General features: G+C 62.1%; 2 protein-coding genes across 18 annotated transcripts in view; one reads left to right on the top strand and one right to left on the bottom strand.

Annotated features, from left to right (window-relative positions):
- Positions 1-2: 2 nt before the first annotated feature.
- On the top strand, positions 3-6,914 carry RGS19 (regulator of G protein signaling 19). 9 transcript variants are annotated; one of them, XM_033187039.1, is made up of 6 exons: positions 3-385; positions 2,814-3,159; positions 3,613-3,734; positions 5,575-5,649; positions 5,736-5,970; positions 6,069-6,914. In XM_033187039.1, the coding sequence occupies exons 1-6, from the start codon at positions 18-20 to the stop codon at positions 6,258-6,260; spliced, it is 1,338 nt and encodes a 445-aa protein (XP_033042930.1). In that variant the 5' UTR covers positions 3-17; the 3' UTR covers positions 6,261-6,914. The 9 variants fall into 9 exon arrangements, with proteins under 9 accessions (XP_033042930.1, XP_033042935.1, XP_033042939.1 ...); XM_033187044.1 differs by lacking the exon at positions 2,814-3,159 and adding an exon at positions 3,305-3,402 and having other exon boundaries at positions 250-385; XM_033187040.1 differs by lacking the exon at positions 3-385 and adding an exon at positions 398-965.
- A 785-nt stretch (positions 6,915-7,699) lies between these two features.
- Positions 7,700-16,124, bottom strand: part of TCEA2 (transcription elongation factor A2) — a 29,314-nt gene continuing 20,889 nt past the window's right edge. For 6 of the 9 annotated variants that reach the window (XM_033187061.1, XM_033187066.1, XM_033187062.1 and 3 more), the window contains 8 exons: positions 13,554-13,616; positions 13,126-13,231; positions 12,020-12,107; positions 10,619-10,749; positions 10,219-10,275; positions 9,640-9,794; positions 9,419-9,565; positions 7,700-8,195 (listed from right to left, as the gene is read on the bottom strand). In XM_033187061.1, coding sequence (XP_033042952.1) covers positions 8,040-8,195; positions 9,419-9,565; positions 9,640-9,794; positions 10,219-10,275; positions 10,619-10,749; positions 12,020-12,107; positions 13,126-13,231; positions 13,554-13,607 — 894 coding nt within the window. In that variant the 5' untranslated portion in view covers positions 13,608-13,616 and the 3' untranslated portion in view covers positions 7,700-8,039. Of the gene's footprint in view, positions 8,196-9,418; positions 9,566-9,639; positions 9,795-10,218; positions 10,276-10,618; positions 10,750-12,019; positions 12,108-13,125; positions 13,232-13,553; positions 13,687-16,124 lie in introns of all 9 variants that reach the window. The other 3 variants (XM_033187058.1, XM_033187059.1, XM_033187064.1) reach the window with 3 other exon arrangements.

The following is a 16,124-nucleotide window of genomic DNA, read 5'->3' as shown; positions in this document are numbered from 1 at the left end:
CGAAGAGCAAGGCAGGAATGGCCCCGCCGAGCAGAGTCGGGGGCCACGGCCACACCCCCATCTACTACCGTGCAGCTCCGTCGGCCCGGGAGCCAGGGCTCCACTACGAGCATCTCAACTCTCCGGGCCACCCCCAAGCGACTGTGGGGGCCGAGCGCGGGCGGGGCGGGTGGGGTGTGGAGCCGGCCGAGCGCGGGGCGGGGCGGGGCGCGGCGGGCGGGGCGGGCCCGGCGCCTCCCGGCGCGAGGAAGTCCCGGCCCCGGTCTTTGGGGAAGTGCTGCCGAGGCGCCTGCGCACTGCGCCCCCGCGCCCCCTCCCCGACTGTCGGGCTGGACCTTGGAGCGCGCGGGCCGGCGGCGGCGCGAGTGGCTCGGGAGCGCGGCTGGTGAGTGCGCGCGCGCCGCGCCGGGGACAGCGGCCCTGCCCCTCCCGGCCCGGGGCCGGGGACCGTGCGAGGCGGGAGCTTCGGGAGCCGGCGCACGGGACTCGAACCCCAAGGACTCCCGCCGCCAGGTCCACGTGGACCCTGGGCCGCAGTGGAACTGGAGCCCGCCCCCCGCGCTTGGGGGAGGGGGCGCTGCAGCCGGGTTCCCCTTTTTCTGGAGCTCAAAGCCTGGGGAAGTGATTGCTTAAAGGTGGGGGCCGGAAGAACCCAGGTTTCCGCGTCTCCCTGCCCCCCGCCAGCCCGGTGAGGAGGGGCCGGGGCGGGACACCCTGTCCGCCCCTGCCCCCACCCCGCTGGATCTGGCAGCCACTCAGCCCTTCGAGCTGTAGGGGAGGCGCTGCGCCCCCGGCCCCAGCCGATCGGGGGCTCCTGGCGCTAGCCTCCCTCCAGAGCACCGCAGGAGTCCCTCCTGCCGTCTGACTTGAGTCCCTGCTGCTGCAGTGCACGCCCCTTCGGCAGCCAGGGTGGGGCCCAGACCCAACCTGGCCCCTCCTGCCCCTACCCCGCCTTTGGGTCGCTGGTGAGTAGGGAGCATTGAGGTAGGGGTGGGGGCGTCAGAGCCTGGAGAAAGAGGCACCTGGAGGAGGACACAGGCTCCTCCAGGCTGGACCCTAACAGCAGAGAGAGGAGCGTGGTGGGTGGGTCACTACCACCATTTCAGAGGTGGGGAGAGCTGGCCTTCCTTGGAGGGGCCAGGCCAGGGCTCATCCACCAGCCAGATGTGGAGGGTGGCAGATGGAAAAGGCCCTGGGTAGGAGCTAAGAACTGAGAATGGAGCCCCTCTTCAACCCCCCTCCCAAAGGTTATGACATTTTTTTCTGGGATTGTCACATTTTCTTATTCTTTTTTTGGACTGGGCAGGCTCTGGGACGTTCTTTTTCCTTCTGTGGAGCAAAGCAGCAGCCACTCCCAAGGGAGCCTCTATCCCCAGAGACCAGACGTGCCGCCTGTCCAGCCTCTCCCATCCCAGACTTGGGGGCCAAAGCCTGGGAGGCTGGGGAAGGGGAGTCCCCAATCCCAGGATGACAAGCAGGAGGACCCTAGTTGAGACTCTGTATCCCCCAGGAGAGAAGGGGGGTAGCCTGGGGACATGGGTTGCCCCAGCTGACCTGAGAAGGGTACAGGAAGCCCATTTCAGGGACAGGTGACCCGGTCCAGGGCCTGAAGCTGGGAAGAAGGGGCTGGCTCCCTCCTCTGCAGCAAATGCAGCCCCTAGCACGCCGGCCCTGCACCCCTAAACACGTCCCCTCCTCCAGTTCAGAGCTGGGGTGGAGATGGTAGCCCAGGAGGGACAGTAGCCCAGGAGGGACAGTCTCTGGGGTGCTAGAGTGTGGGGGAGGACCCTGGGTGGGGACAGAGAGGAGGAAGAACTGCTGCCTGGGGAAGTCACAGACAGCCCCCCTCTGGGTACAGCTACCAAACCTCAGGTTGCCACGCCCCTTCCTTTCCCTAGAAACTTGACCCCTGAAAGCAAGCCCAGCTGCGGGGCCACTTTCTGTCTCCTCATCTACTTGCTAGGAACCTGTGGGACCCACAGTCTCAGAGGAAGCTGGGCAGGCGGTGAGAGGCCGAGGTCCCGGGGGATGCTGCACCTGCCCCAGACTCGGGCCAGGGCAGTGGCCTCTGCATGCCCAGGCCTCAGGTGTATTGGGGGCCCTGAGAGTGCAGAACTCCAGCACTGTCTTCTCTGAGCGCCATTCACACACCGTCCCAGGAGGCCAAGAGAGACCAACCAGACAGAAACAAGCATTCAAAGGCCACAAGCTAAGGGAGGCGTGGCGGGGGGGATGAAGATTGAGAAAATAAAACAGAACCAAGTTGTGAGCTCCCTGGCCAGGGAGGAGGGTGGCAGATGAGGAGAGTGGTGGACATGCACGGAGGCCCAGAGGGCAGAGGTGGGCGCAGGTGTTCACAGCTGCCTCCGGGGCACTGATTGGCCCCCCTGTGCCATTGCCCAAGGAGACTTGGGATTCAAAGTGGTATCTTAGGTGGCACGAGGGCCACTCACAGCTTTGGCGCTCCTGGTGCACCTCCCCTGCAGATGGTGCAACCAAACGCTGGGAGGTACACACACCACACCACACCCCGCCCCTCAGGGACTCTGAGGCTTTGACTGGGGAGCAGGGTGCCCCCACCCACTGCCACCCCCACTTCCCTGGCTGGCGCGCCCTGTGGTACGGCCTTGGTTCCACAGCGGTTTCACAGCCTAGAGGCAGTGAGCAAGGAGGGAGGGAAGTCTTGGGTGGGAGGTAGCAGGACCAAAGAACCATGTTTGGGGGGCATGTCCCTCCTCACCAGGGCCCTGCCCCCCTTCCCACACCCTCAGAAAGTCCAGCCCTGAGTCCCACTTAAATCCTCACTGCTGCAGGTCTAACCTGCTGCCCCTGGCTGAGAACTCTGGGACGCGCAGACAGACCTGGACTCTTGGTGGGAGCTGCTCTGCTCACTCCCCACCCCAGACGCCCCAGAAGCAAGTCTGGCCATCACCCGCACGCACAGTTGGTAGCCCCAGACCCTCGGGGCCCCTTTGGGAGGGGCTGGGAGCCGGAAACCGAGAAAGAGGAACCCAGGCTTCCGGCTTCCCAGGGAGTGAGCGGATGGGGGTGTCTCGGAACCTCCTGTGGGGGCCTCATCTGGGGCCCAGCCTGGGAGGAGGGGCCGGAAGCTGCTGCAGCCCCCTCCTCAATGACCCTGGACCCCTTCCCAGCCCTGCTGTAAGCTTGGGGTTGGGGTAGAAGCCCTGGGCAGAGCCGGGTCCAGAGGCCCTGCTAGGGAGACACCCTCTCAGGACCCCTCCTAAGGGACAGGCAGGGGCTGGGGTTTCAGGTTCTCAGTCAGAACCTTGGCCCCTCTCCCCAGACCCCCAGGCTGTGGTGAGGGTCTGAGAGCTGGCACCACGGAGCCTGGGCAACCTCCTCCGCCCACCCATGCCCACCCCGCATGAGGCTGAGAAGCAGGTATGCCACCTCCCCCTCTGCCTCTGCTCCCCTGGGGGAGATGGGGTGGGGCAAGCTGAGGGGCCACAAGGAGTTGGGAGATCCCTGAACACCCGGGAGGCCAGAAGGGTCATGTGCCTGGGAACAGGGCCACCCATGGGAGGGTGGGGGAGAGGTGGAGCGTCTGGTGGGTTCTGACCTGAAGGCTGAGGTAGCCCCATTTTTCCCCAGAACACAGGGCCAGAGGAGGCGGACCGGCCCCCTTCAATGTCCAGTCATGATGCAGCCCCTCCAGCGGCCCCCAGCCGTAACCCCTGCTGCCTATGCTGGTGCTGCTGCTGTAGCTGCTCCTGGTGAGTAGGGCCTGGGGTACCCAGCTGGAGAGGGGCTCGAGGGCCTGGGGCCAAGCAGACCCAGGAGGGGACCCAGTGGTGGCTTCTGAGGAATCCCCGCAGGTAGGATGCCCCTGCCAACTCGCAGCGCTGTCCTGTCCAGGGTCTGTTGGGCCCTGGTGATGAGTGGCCGGTGCCTTGGCCCCAGGGGGCTTATGTATGGTTCTTGTAGCTGTCTTGCCAAGGGTGTGTCGGTGTGCTGTGTATATGCATGTGCCCGTTCACATGGCATGTGCTTATCCATGCTGCTGTGAGCCTGGGAGCCTGCGATGGAGTAAGACAGGCACAGGCCAGGTACAGTGGCTCACGCCTGTAATCCCAGCACTTTGGGAGGCCGAGGCAGGCGGATCATCTGAGGTCAGGAGTTCAAAACCAGCCTGACCAACATGGAGAAACCCCGTCTCTACTAAAAATACAAAATTAGCCGGGCGTGGTGACGCATGCCTGTAATCCCAGCTACTTGGGAGGCTGAGGCAGGAGAATGGCTTGAACCTGGGAGATGGAGGTTGCAATGAGCCGAGATCACGCCATTGCATTCCAGCCTGGGCAACAAGAGCAAAACTCTGTCTCAAAAAAAAAGGAAAGAAAGAAAGAGAGAAAGAAAGGTACAGACCCCACAGACTGTGTGGGATAGAGGGACGTTTGAGCAGAGATCCGAATAAGGCAACTGCTGGCCCTGGGGTGATAGCCAAGAGTTTCCCAGACAGCATGCGTGGGGGGAGAAGAGCACAGCGTGGTGGGGGGGTCTTTGGGCTTCCCTGTGAGGGTGGGAGTGGGGCTCCCAGATGGTAACAGATTTCCTAGGAGTGTAGGGGAGCTGGTGGATGTTTTCATGCCTTGCAGAAGCCTGGCCCTATTCAGGCTTCAGGCCCTGGCCGATGAGAGGACAGCGCTTCTGGACCCACCATGGGGTCAGCTGACCCATGGGCAAGCTGGGGTGGCCAGGGAGCAGTCGGGAAAGGGGCTGGGAGGAGCCCAGGGGCCTAGTTCCGTCAGGACGTCTGGGTGCACGATGTCTGCCAGCCGTGCCCTGGAGAAAGATCAGCCGGCTATGGATTTGGGTCCAGCATTGACAGGGTGCTAGGAGCCAAGGCAAAGAAGCAGTTTCCCTTGAGAGAACCAGGGATCAGGCTCCAGGACCTAACCAGTGTGGACACATGGGTTTGGGGCTTTCAGTGGCGTCAGCCCACGAGACACACTGCTGACATGCCAGACCTGCAGCGTGTGGGCCCGTCAGTGGGACAGGGACAGGCCAAGAACAGGCCGAGGAGCAGGGTGGCCATGTTCCCAGGCACATGACCCTTCTGGCATCCCAGGTGTTCACGGATCTCCCAGCTCCTTGTGGCCCCTCAGCTTGCCCCACCCCATCTCCCCCAGGGGAGCAGAGGCAGAAGGGGAAGTGGCATACCTGCTTCTCAGCCTCATGTGGGGTGGGCATGGGTGGGTGGAAGAGGTTGCCCAGTGGGCCAGGGATGGGGAGGAGCACCAGGAGCCAAAGGGTCCCTCCTGGAAGGCCAGAGAGTCACGGGCACTGGGTCAAAGTGCTGGAATGGAAGAGGGCTGAGTCCGTGGGCACTGTGGCAGGGACAGTAACCTGGACTGCAGATTCCGTGGAGAATTCGGGACCGACTGACAGGGAGCATGGACACCCTTTCCCAGGAGATTGTGGGAGGAGCCAGCTGCAGGGGCTGCCCTCCTGCAGTGGGTACACGTGTGTCAGATGCCTGCCCATGTGCTGAGGGCCTGTGTGGCCATGGAGGCGTGTGTGCCCACGGCAGTGCCGCTTCCTCTCTGCCACTAGGAACCAAGAGCGGCGGCGCGCATGGCAGGCCTCCCGGGAGAGCAAGCTGCAGCCCCTCCCCAGCTGTGAAGTATGGTGAGTGCAGCCGGCTGGTGTGTGCATGTTGGGGGCCCCAGGCCGGGAGACTTGGGCCTGACGTAGCCTGGCCCCAATGCCCGCAGTGCCACACCAAGTCCTGAGGAGGTGCAGAGCTGGGCCCAGTCTTTTGACAAGCTGATGCACAGCCCGGCGGGACGCAGCGTGTTCCGGGCATTCCTGCGGACAGAGTACAGCGAGGAGAACATGCTCTTCTGGCTGGCCTGTGAGGAGCTGAAGGCCGAGGCCAACCAGCACGTGGTGGACGAGAAGGCGAGGCTCATCTACGAAGACTACGTGTCCATCCTGTCCCCCAAGGAGGTGCGCCGGACACCACAAGGGGCAGGGGCCGCCTGCTCCGGGCACTAGGTGGGGAAGGCACCTCCCGAGCCCCCTGACCTCAGTGCCTTGTCCTGCAGGTGAGCCTGGACTCCCGTGTGCGGGAGGGCATCAACAAGAAGATGCAGGAGCCGTCCGCACACACGTTTGACGACGCACAGCTGCAGATCTACACGCTCATGCACCGGGACTCCTACCCACGCTTCCTCAGCTCTCCCACCTACCGTGCCCTGCTGCTGCAGGGGCCGTCACAGTCCTCCTCCGAGGCCTAGGCCGCCCCCAGCAGCACAGACCCCACCGCCTCCTGTGGCCGACTCTGGGTTCCCTTCAGGTGTTGGCTGTCGGGGCACACGCCTGCAGGCCCAGCCTGGCCGGCTGGGGTCCCCACCCGTGGAGACGGTCCTAGACCCAGTGGGGAGTGCTGTGCCTCCTGGCTCTGCCCACCCGTGGCCAAGCAGGAACTCCAGGTGCAGGGCGGGCCAGAAGCCCCCTCATCAGCCCGCAGCTGGCTGGCCCAGTGCTCCTGGTGGGGGCTCTTGCATGGTGAGAGTAGGGACCCCCCCAGGAGCCATGCTGGACCCAGGAGCCTCGTTGGGGCCTCTTCCCCAGGCAGCTGACGGGCCCCGGACAAGCCTTGGTGGGGGGCAGAACTTCTGCATCATGTAGTTCTATGACATAAGGAGACCTCCTACTTGAGCTGTCTGTACCCCAGAATCAAACCCAGAACCTCAGAACCAGATGTAGGACCTCAGAATCCTGCACTCAAGGTGGCAGGACCCAATTTCTGTTTTATATGTTCATGAACTTTAAACCTGGAAACATGTCCTTACTAGGTGTTGTATCAAAAAAAAGTTTTCATATTTATCTCTATCCCTAACCCCCCAAAAATAGGATGTCTTATTATTGAAGATATTTTTAAAGCAAAAGTCTCTGCTCATTTTTGTCCAAGTTTGGGGAGAGACTGGAGAATGAGGATTGGCCCCAGACTCAGGGCTGGGGAGCAGTGCCCTCGTCCCAGGGCAGGGGCTCCAGTGCCCCTTGGGAGGGGAGACACAGCCTGTGTGCTCACCTTCCCACGCCCTGGGCTCCACCAGAGCTCTCAGAACAGTGGCCCCAGTGGGTGGCTGCTGAACCCTGCCTGGGGCATGAACTCCACGCCCTCGGCCTCCTTCGCTGAAAGTGGGCCAGAACCGTGCAACCCACAGCACCCCAGAAGTCAAGAGGCAACAGGAAGTGCCGCCCGGGCCCAGCTGGATGGGGTCCCCAGAGGCAGGCTGGCTGGGGCAGGAGGGGCTGCTTGGTGCCGGGCACAGTGCCATCTTTACCATCTCACAGGCCCTATGAGTTGAGTGCTCACCACCCCATCCCCTACATTTCTGGGAAGTTAAGTGAGTTGAAGCTGAAATTGGCTCAGGGCCCTGAGACCACAACTCCCACAAGAACAGAGCCCATGCCCGAGGCAGTGGGGAGGACAGTGCCCTGCACAGGATGACAGGCTGTCAGCATGCACGCAAGACCTTCTCCCCACCTGCCCTCACAAGCAGAGCCACCCCAGGTGATCTCTGAAGGTCAGTCAAGCTCCTCTCCTGGGGCTGACCCACCAGGGCCAAGCCCAAGCACTGCCTGACCTCAGGGAGGGGCCTTGTCCACAGCCGCGGGAACAGGTCAAACATGGGGACAGGACCCACCAGGAGTAACAGCTGAGGAGAACAAGATGGCAAAAAGAAACATTTAATAACGACGGGGAAAGGGCAGAAAGGTGCAATCCAGGCAGGCAGGTTGAGGGCAGGACATGCCACCTTCTAGGGTCTCCAGAGAAGCTGTATCAACGGAGGACGTGGGCAGGGGGGCCAGCACTGGCCACGGCCCAAGGCTGCAGCACATCTACACGAGGGCTCAGCAGAACTGCGAAAAAGGGGGTGAGGCCTCCAGCCTTGTGGCCACATGAGACTCCCCAGAGGAGAAGGCCACACAGGCTCACCCAAGGCTGGAGTCTCCACCCACCATGCCCAAGACTCCCAGGAGGCTGGCTGGGCAGGGCCATCCCCAGTTCACACCACAGATCCCACAGAGGCTGAGACACCCCACCTCCAGAGAATGGAGCTGGAAGGGGCAGCCTGAGCCTGCTCACCCACCTTCCAGCGGTTTCCACACTCATTGCAGACAACAAAGGTGGTCATAGGTTCGTCAGAGCTGCGGGTCTGCACCTGTAAGGAGGGCTGGGTGAGCCCAGGGCTCTGCTGCAGAGAGTGTCCCCTCAACATGGGCAGAGCTGGCCTTATAGCCACTGAACTCCCAGAGGTGACCCGATCTGAGGCCGCCTTGCGACTCCAACCTTCCAGAGCTGAGCCTCCAGGGGAGGGGGACAGTGTCTATTGGGGCAGAGGCCCTTGTGTGGGCTTGAAGCAGCTCACATTGGCTGGGGACCAGCAGGGCCCAGACTTGGCTGAGGGCAGGAGGGTCCCAATGGTGGGGGGAACTAGCAGGGGTCCCTAGTGCCCGTGGCTGCCTTCCAGAAGGCCCAAGGGTGAGCCTCAGGCCACAGGCAGAGCCTGTTCTGACCAGAGGCTGGGAGCAGGAGAGAGGCAGGCTCTGCACAGACCCAGGCCCCATGCAGCCTTTGAGGGGAAGGAAGGGCTAACCTTGCAGCCCCTCACGAGTCCTATCTGCCAGGCACAGCGGCCGCCTCAACACACTCCCTCCCTTTTTTTTTTTTGAGACGGAGTCTTGCTCTTCACCCAGGCTGGAGTGCAGTGGCGCGATCTCGGCTCACTGTGCAACCTCCACCTACCGGGTTCAAGTGCCTCAGCCTCCTGAGTAGCTGGGATTACAGGCATGCGCCATCATCACCCCCGGCTAATTTTTGTATTTTTAGTAGAGACGGGGTTTCACCATGTTGGTCAGGCTGGTTTCGAACTCCTGACCTCATGATCCACCTGCCTCGGCCTCCGAAAGTGCTGGGATTACGGACATGAGCCACCATGCCCAGCCGCACTCCCCTCTTAACAGGGTCCCTGCCATCTCATGGGATCCACAGTCTCCCCAGCACACTCAGTGTCCACCTCCATGGCAGGGACTGAGAGTCCTGCGGTCACTGCCAGGCAGCAGGCAGCACGGCCCTCCCACCAACATCAACACCTTGAGGGCCCTCCGTTCAGGCTGGGCCGGGCCGGGCCAGGCCCTCCGACTTGAGCACCCAGAACAAGTGGACCCCACCACCCAAGACGCTGCCTCCTGGGGCCCAGGGGTCCTGGGTAGAGGGGAGTGGTCCCTGAAGGTAGCCATCATGCCTTAGCCTAGTCAGGGACAGAGAGGCTGGGAAAACTCACAGCAGAGGCGGGAACAGGTATGGGCTCCTAGGAGGGGCACGGGATGCCCTGAAGACACTGGGCCCAGGGGAGTTGCTCAGAGGTGCCCAGCGGCCACTCACCTGCGTGTAGGTGCAGTTCTTCTTTCTGCACTTGCCGCAGGTGAACAGGTCTGTCTGCGTGCCGCCAGTACGGGCCATCTGGTGCTCTCGGATGGCCTCCTTGGTCATGGCCTTACGGATCTCCTTCAGCTCATCACTGGCCATCTCCTGGAGCACGGGGCCAGTGGCTTAGCCCACCACTCCGAGGGAGCAGCCCTCCAGCCCCTCCAACAGGGGCTCACCTCTGAGGTCATCACGGCAATCTGCTGGGGTGTTATGGCCCCACACAGCACATTCCGCCGCAGGTCAGGGTTCTTGGCATCCTTCAGGTTGGAGATACGACTCCGTACACGGTTCTTGTATTTCATGTCTGTGTTTCCAACGTCCCGGAAGATGCGTGCAAGTGTTTAAGGACCCACCCGAGGACGTCGCTGCCCTCCACCTACCACCTGCCCCGCTGGGGGCCATGCTGGGGTGCTGGCTGGAAAGGTTCTACCCAGCCACACAGGGGTCGGTCTGCCCACCCACACCTGGTGGACAGGTGAAGGGCTGCAGGGCCGAGCCTGCCCCAGGCCCATTCCTGACTGAGACCCAGCTTCAGGCTACAGCCCCAGGGAACCTAGGCCCCACCAGCAGGCAGAATCAGCCTCTCAGCTGGTCTGGGGGCCCTCCTGGAGCAAGACAACCTGACCACCCAGGTAGGTGACCACCCAGGCATGTGACCCCTGGACAGCTGGGCAGTGGCATCCAGCAGCCACCAGGCCAGGCAGCCTCCTGACTCCACCAGAAACCCAGGCCCATAGCCCCTGCCCAAAGGATATATTCCTCGATCTGAGCCGACAGGCGCTGGCAGTCCGCACCAATGGCCACGTGGTCGTCTGCAAGAGGGAGCCCTGACTAGCTGCCCCCACTGGTTTCTCCACCTGCCACCCCTTCTGCCTGCAAAACACCCTGGCAGCTTAGAGGGGACATCCGTGTCCCTGGAAGAGGCCCAGGATCCAGGCACAGGCCCCACGCCCCTGCCAGGGCCATAGCAATGGGCTGGGGGAGGAGAGTCGCCCCTCTAGAAGCAGGCCTCCTCGGGCAGGCAGGGGCCTGGGCCGCCCTGAGAATCCCAGCGGGTGTCAGGAGCCAGGGCCGGCCACACTCACGGGCAGGCAGGGGCCCGGGCCGCCCTGCAAATCCCAGCGGGTGTCAGGAGCCAGGGCCGGCCGCACTCACGGGCCGTCTGCAGGGCAGCAGTCAGCATCTCACGGCACTTGTTGCGTACGGCATCACAGGTGACAGGCACCGGAGGAAATGTGGTGATCCTTGGAGTCGACGGTGCCCTGGGCAGCTCCGGCCTCTTGCGGCTGCAGAGAGCCAGGGCCAGCTAGACTCAGACTCAAGGCTGCAGGCACCCCAGCAAGACACTGATCCCAGAAGCAGCAGGTGCCACAGCATAATCCCCCCTCCAAACCCTGCTTGCTCCACTCTGCCAGAGTCCTACAGCGGCCTGTGGCCCTGCCTATCTTGAGCCCAGATGTCCATGGGGTGTGCCCAGCAGCCAGGAGGGCGTGGCCGTGAGGTCTGCAGTGGGTCAGGATGTACTCCCCAGCTGGGAACAGGATCCTAGACCCAGCAGTCAGGATCTGGGCAGCATCTCCAGTGGATCAGAATGAACCTGGCAGTTCCTGCCGCCTCTGGGGTGCCCACCCGTGGGGCCACAACACAAATACCTGCTGCCTGGTCAGGGAGAGGGAGAGACCCACAGCTGCCTGGTGGGGAGAGGGAGAGACCCACAGCTGCCTGGTCAGGGAGAGGGAGAGACCCACAGCTGCCTGGTGGGGAGACAAGGCAGAGTCACCCAAGGCCAGGTTCTACTGTCACAGATGACCCTGCTAGGTATGTACAGAATGGGACAAGGATGCCCCTCAGGGCTGGACCCCAACATGAGGCTGCCCAATGACCAGGCTGCATCCATCTAGCCCTCCCCACGTCCCCTCTGTGGAAGTTGGCAGAAGCAGGCAGCTTCCTGGAAGAAAATCAACTTGCAAAGGTATTCATGAGTTCCTGGTGGTCCAGTCACCATAACCCAGTATGGTCAAGGGCAAAGCCATCTCTCGGCCATAGCCTGCCACCATAAACACCCCCAGCTCCCAGCTGCAGGCCACAGAGCCCTCATCGCCCCCTGGCAGCAGTGACCACACATGCACATGCAGGGCAGGAGAGGGAAGCTGGGCACCCGCCTTTGGTTCTGGGCAGAATTTTGCAGGACGGAGGGGCCCTCGTTGAGTGAGGCTGAGGTTCGGGAAGCCAGAGTGGGCCAGCAAGAACCAGACACAGCAGGGGGTCTTGGGGGAAGAGGCCGGGGGCTCCCACAGGCCCACTCAGGGTATACAGCAGCTCTTGGCAGAGGAAGAGGCCAGGGTGGCTGGCTGACAGCCAGGTGGACACAGACCCGCGTCTCAAGTGGTCAGTGCAGGCGGGACACACCACGAGGCCAGTGTCCGGCATGAGGCTGACCGACTCTGTGTGCGGCCTCAAAGCAATGCCTAGGCACACGGAGATTAGCATCCTTTCCCTGGCAAGGAAGCAGGCTGGGGAGCAGGAGTGTGTGCACCTGCCTTCCAGGTGTACTACCTGGGATCCGGGGCCTGTGAGGCATCCCTCGAGGACGTGGGCAGAGGCGTGCCCCTCCCCCGCTCCCTGGCTTTGGCATCTGAAGCATCTGCAGTTGAGGAAAGACCAGGGATGGGCTAATCAGGGGAAGGCAGAGGAGGGACGGGCGCAGACCACCACCAAGGTGCAGCCTCAGCCCAACCACCAACACTCCCAGCCCCAGCCCCAGCCCCCAGCTCCCTACCCAGCCAGAGGAGCCAGGGGCCAGGAAGGCGCCCAGCCTCTGTGAACAGGCCCTCATCCTCCCCAGCAACCTGTCCGTCTCTGTAGTCCCACGGCTACCTCCCCAGAACACTTTCCCATACAAGCACCCACTCACAAAGGCCACCTCTGGGGCCCACCCTCCTGCCTGTCCTGGCCGGAGAGACCAAGCATGTCCCCAACAAAGCTCTTCCTGAATTCAGCCCAGAGCCAGGCCCAAGGGCTGGAGATGAGGACGTGCTTGTGCTGTGTACGGCCTGAGGGTCACACAGGGCTAGAGAGAAACTGTTTCACAAGGGTGTGGACAGAGCTAGGAGGGCTGCCTCCATCCCGGATAGCAGCATCTTTGCAACCCCAGTCACCCCATTGTCTCCAGGAAGAGGCAGCCTTCAGTCCAGCCCAGCCCTTCCCTTACCTCCCCTGGCAGGGGGCTGCCCCTCTGTTCCCTCTGAGTAGCTGAGGCGGCCCCAACGTCTCCCTCTCCCTTCCCGTCTCCTGACACTTCCCAGCCTCCTGGCCATGACCTTCCCCTCTGTGTGACCTCCCAGGTCACCCCAGTCTCTCAGTGCTGTCAGCTCAAGTCCTGGCCTCAACTCTCCTCTCTCCTTGTTCTACCTGGAACCCTGCCCCCAGCACACACCCTTGCCTCCTAGGCCACCCCTCCCAGCCAATGCTGACAGGTACCCACTGATCCACTGCCAGCCCCAAGCTGGGTGCTTCATGGTCTGGGGTTGCCACTGCCCCACTCCCAGGTGACCTGGCTCAGGGTGGGCACTGCCAGGACCCTACACTGTGCTGACCAGCCAGAGGCAGCACTTCTCGGGGCCCTGGTCCCAGCACTCAGTGGGCACTGGCCCAAGCCGCACCCAGGAGCTTCTTCCAGGACTTGATGAGGGACTTGGCCAGTGCAATGACCTCCTCGTCGGAGCTCTGCTTCCGAAGGGCGTTGACAGACATCCCGACTCGGGTGGACTACAAGGCAAGTGGTCTGAGTCAGGTGGAGGCAGGGGCCCACCCTAGGGGTCAGATCCTCCTGGCAGACCCTTGGTGGCTCCCACAGGACAGGAACCCAGGACCTGCCAGGGAGGTAGATGCCTCTCCCAATATCCTCAGACTCCCTTCCCTGTCCCACTGAGCCCAGAGAAAGGCAGAGACCCTCTCCTCAGGAACAGGCATTTATGCCAACTAAGGCCCGGTGGGGAGGGTGGGGAAGCCCTGCCAGGTGCCCTCAGAACTGCCATCTCCTGGGCTGTCCCCAGGAGCTGTCCCGGACCTGGGGCAGGCAGGGACCTACCTGGAGCAGGTGCAGCGTGATAGGCATGGCCTTCAGCTCCCGCAGCAGATCCATGGCTCCCTCCTGGAAGGAGAAGGAGGACCTTCATAAAGGACTTTAGATCTCAACGGACAATATCACCTCCTTCTGCCTACTGGAGGGGAACACAAGGCAGTGACAATTTGGAGACTCAACCTGGGGTCAAAAAGAAACCAAAATTCCTCTACCTGGAGACACCCAGGACTGTTCCTGCAGCACAGCAGGGAGCCCTTACTGCTCAGTCAAGAAGGGGAGGGGATTTGCAGCCTCAAGCATTCCAGGTTGTAACCCACATCCGTGGCAATGACCTCACTGACTTCACTGTAACCACCTCAGGTCACTGACCCAAACCAGAACAGAAATGCCAGCTCCCCTGGCAAATCAGGCTTCAGAGCCATGGCCCCTCCCCAGCAGCCAGGGCCACACCCAGGTGAAAGTGCAGCCCCAGGTTCATTCACTCCCCTGTGCATTCATGCCCTGATGTGCAGGGCAGCCTCTCCCCAAAGCACGCACCCCCCACCAGCTGTGGAGGCCAAACTCTCAGGCACAGCCACAGCCAACACCTACAGACCCACAGCCCCCTCATCTATCCTCCAGGCCTCCGAGTTGCCCCCAAGCAGGCGAGCACCCCTCGCCTGGACAGTTGAAACGCACCCCGTTCTCTCTGCCTTGTCTCCCCACCCAAGATCTGCGTTTCCTCCAGGTCCTCACACACTGATGAGGCCAGGCACAAACCGGCCACATTTCCATACCAGGTACAGCTCCTCAGTGCTCCCCAAGGGCTCTGAGCCACCACTGAGGCCCTCTGCACCTGCAGCTCCACTGCCTGGGACAGCCTCCCAGGACATCTTCCTCCCTCCCGGGCTTTATTTAAACAACACCTTCTCAGCAAGGCCTCTCCTATTTAAAACTGCAACGCCCCCACCTCCTCTGTAACACGTGCATGTGTTTCCACGTGTGTATCATTCCCTCTGCCCTAAGGTGACCTGATCAGATGTCCCACGACCCCGACCCCGCACAACCCCAGCAATCTGGGTGGCATGTCTGCTCACGCCGCAGCCCCTGCTAAACCCTCCCAGGCAGGCCCTGCCCCTTGGGCTGTACAGAGTCCAGCCTTGAGGCGATAGCCAGAGCCAAGGGCACTGGTTCCCTGAAAGCCCTGCACCAGCTTACGTGGCTCTCAGTGGGCTCAGGACCAGAGGTATAAAATCCCCCAAACCTGGCCCCCAAGTCCCCGAGGGGACCTCAGGCAATGGGACCCCCAGGAGCCCCACTGCACAGTGCCCTCCTCCCCTCCTCATTCTCCCCTGGGGCTTCTACTCAAGCTGTTCTTCCACCAGAAACCCCCTATCAGTTCTGCCTAGCCCCACCCAGCCCTCCCCTAGCTCCATGACCCACCTTTGCTTTTCCCACCTACAGTTTTTATCGTTTGTGTTTTGTCTCCTTTAACAAGGGTTACAACTCCATTCTCGGGTCATCTCTGGAAACAGCTATGGATGGTTCACAGACCCCTACTTTGTGCTGACCAGTTTTCCAGGGGTGTGTGTGAACGCAATGATGAGGTGCTGCACCCAGCAGGAATGAGTGGGAGCCCACCCCTTCCCAGTGCAGACCCCAGTCCAGAACCCCGGTCACATGAACCCAGACTCAACCCTGCTCAGCCCAAAAAGCATCCCCCAAACCCCTACTGCAGTCACACAGCCCTGGGGTGGCTGCACAAATCACCCAAAGCCTATGACTCAGCCACCTTCGCCGCCCTGGGCTGGCCTGGCAGACACACAGCTGGGCCCTGCCCCAGGAGTTCACAGTCTGGATGGGAAAGCGCAGGTCACGTTTATGGAGCCTGCCAGGAGTTCCACATGACCTACGGCCAGACCCCTCCCCGTCCCCCAGGAGGCAGGCAGCATCATCTAAAGATGCTTCTGCGCGAGGGTGCAGAGGTTGCCAAGGTCATGACTCCAGAACTGGACCCCCACTGGCCTGGCCCCTTCAAAGGCCTTACACACAGCCTCCTCCAAAGTCTGGCTGTGGCCGAAGACAACAGAGGCCCAGGCCGCAGTGAACAGAGCTGGCCAGAGGCTCCAGCGCCCAGACGCTCCCAGAGGAGGCTTGCCCCATCTCCCGGGTCTTATATAAGCACACCGGCTCTTTTCAGAGGGTGTCCACATAACTACCCACAACCCAAGTTACTGCGGGCTAAGTCCTGGCTAAAGAAGGGAGAGAATTTATTAGAGAAACCTGGTTCTTGTGGGGTGGGGACAGACAGGGAAGAAAACGGGCCCCACAGGCAAGCCAGGTATCTGGCTGGCCGTGAAGGAGGATGACAAGGGCCAGGAAGAGGCAGGGGAGGCACGGCAGCTCCAGGAGAAAAAGGGATCCAACCTCAGACTCCAAACTGTTGCTGGCGACAAATGCTATGGGAAACGGAGCGTGACAAATGCTCTAAGAGACGGAGCGTGGGAGAGGGCTGAGTTGGGGGCGGGGCTCGGCCCGTGAGGATGCCCAGGCCGGGATGGAGGAAGGCAAGGGGCTGGGGCAGCCGCAAAGGAGGCC

The sequence above is a fragment of the Trachypithecus francoisi genome, unplaced genomic scaffold (assembly GCF_009764315.1).
Source record: "Trachypithecus francoisi isolate TF-2019V2 unplaced genomic scaffold, Tfra_2.0 Lachesis_group21, whole genome shotgun sequence".
Lineage (NCBI taxonomy): Eukaryota > Metazoa > Chordata > Mammalia > Primates > Cercopithecidae > Trachypithecus > Trachypithecus francoisi.
This window is presented reverse-complemented; position numbering and strand designations above follow the sequence as displayed.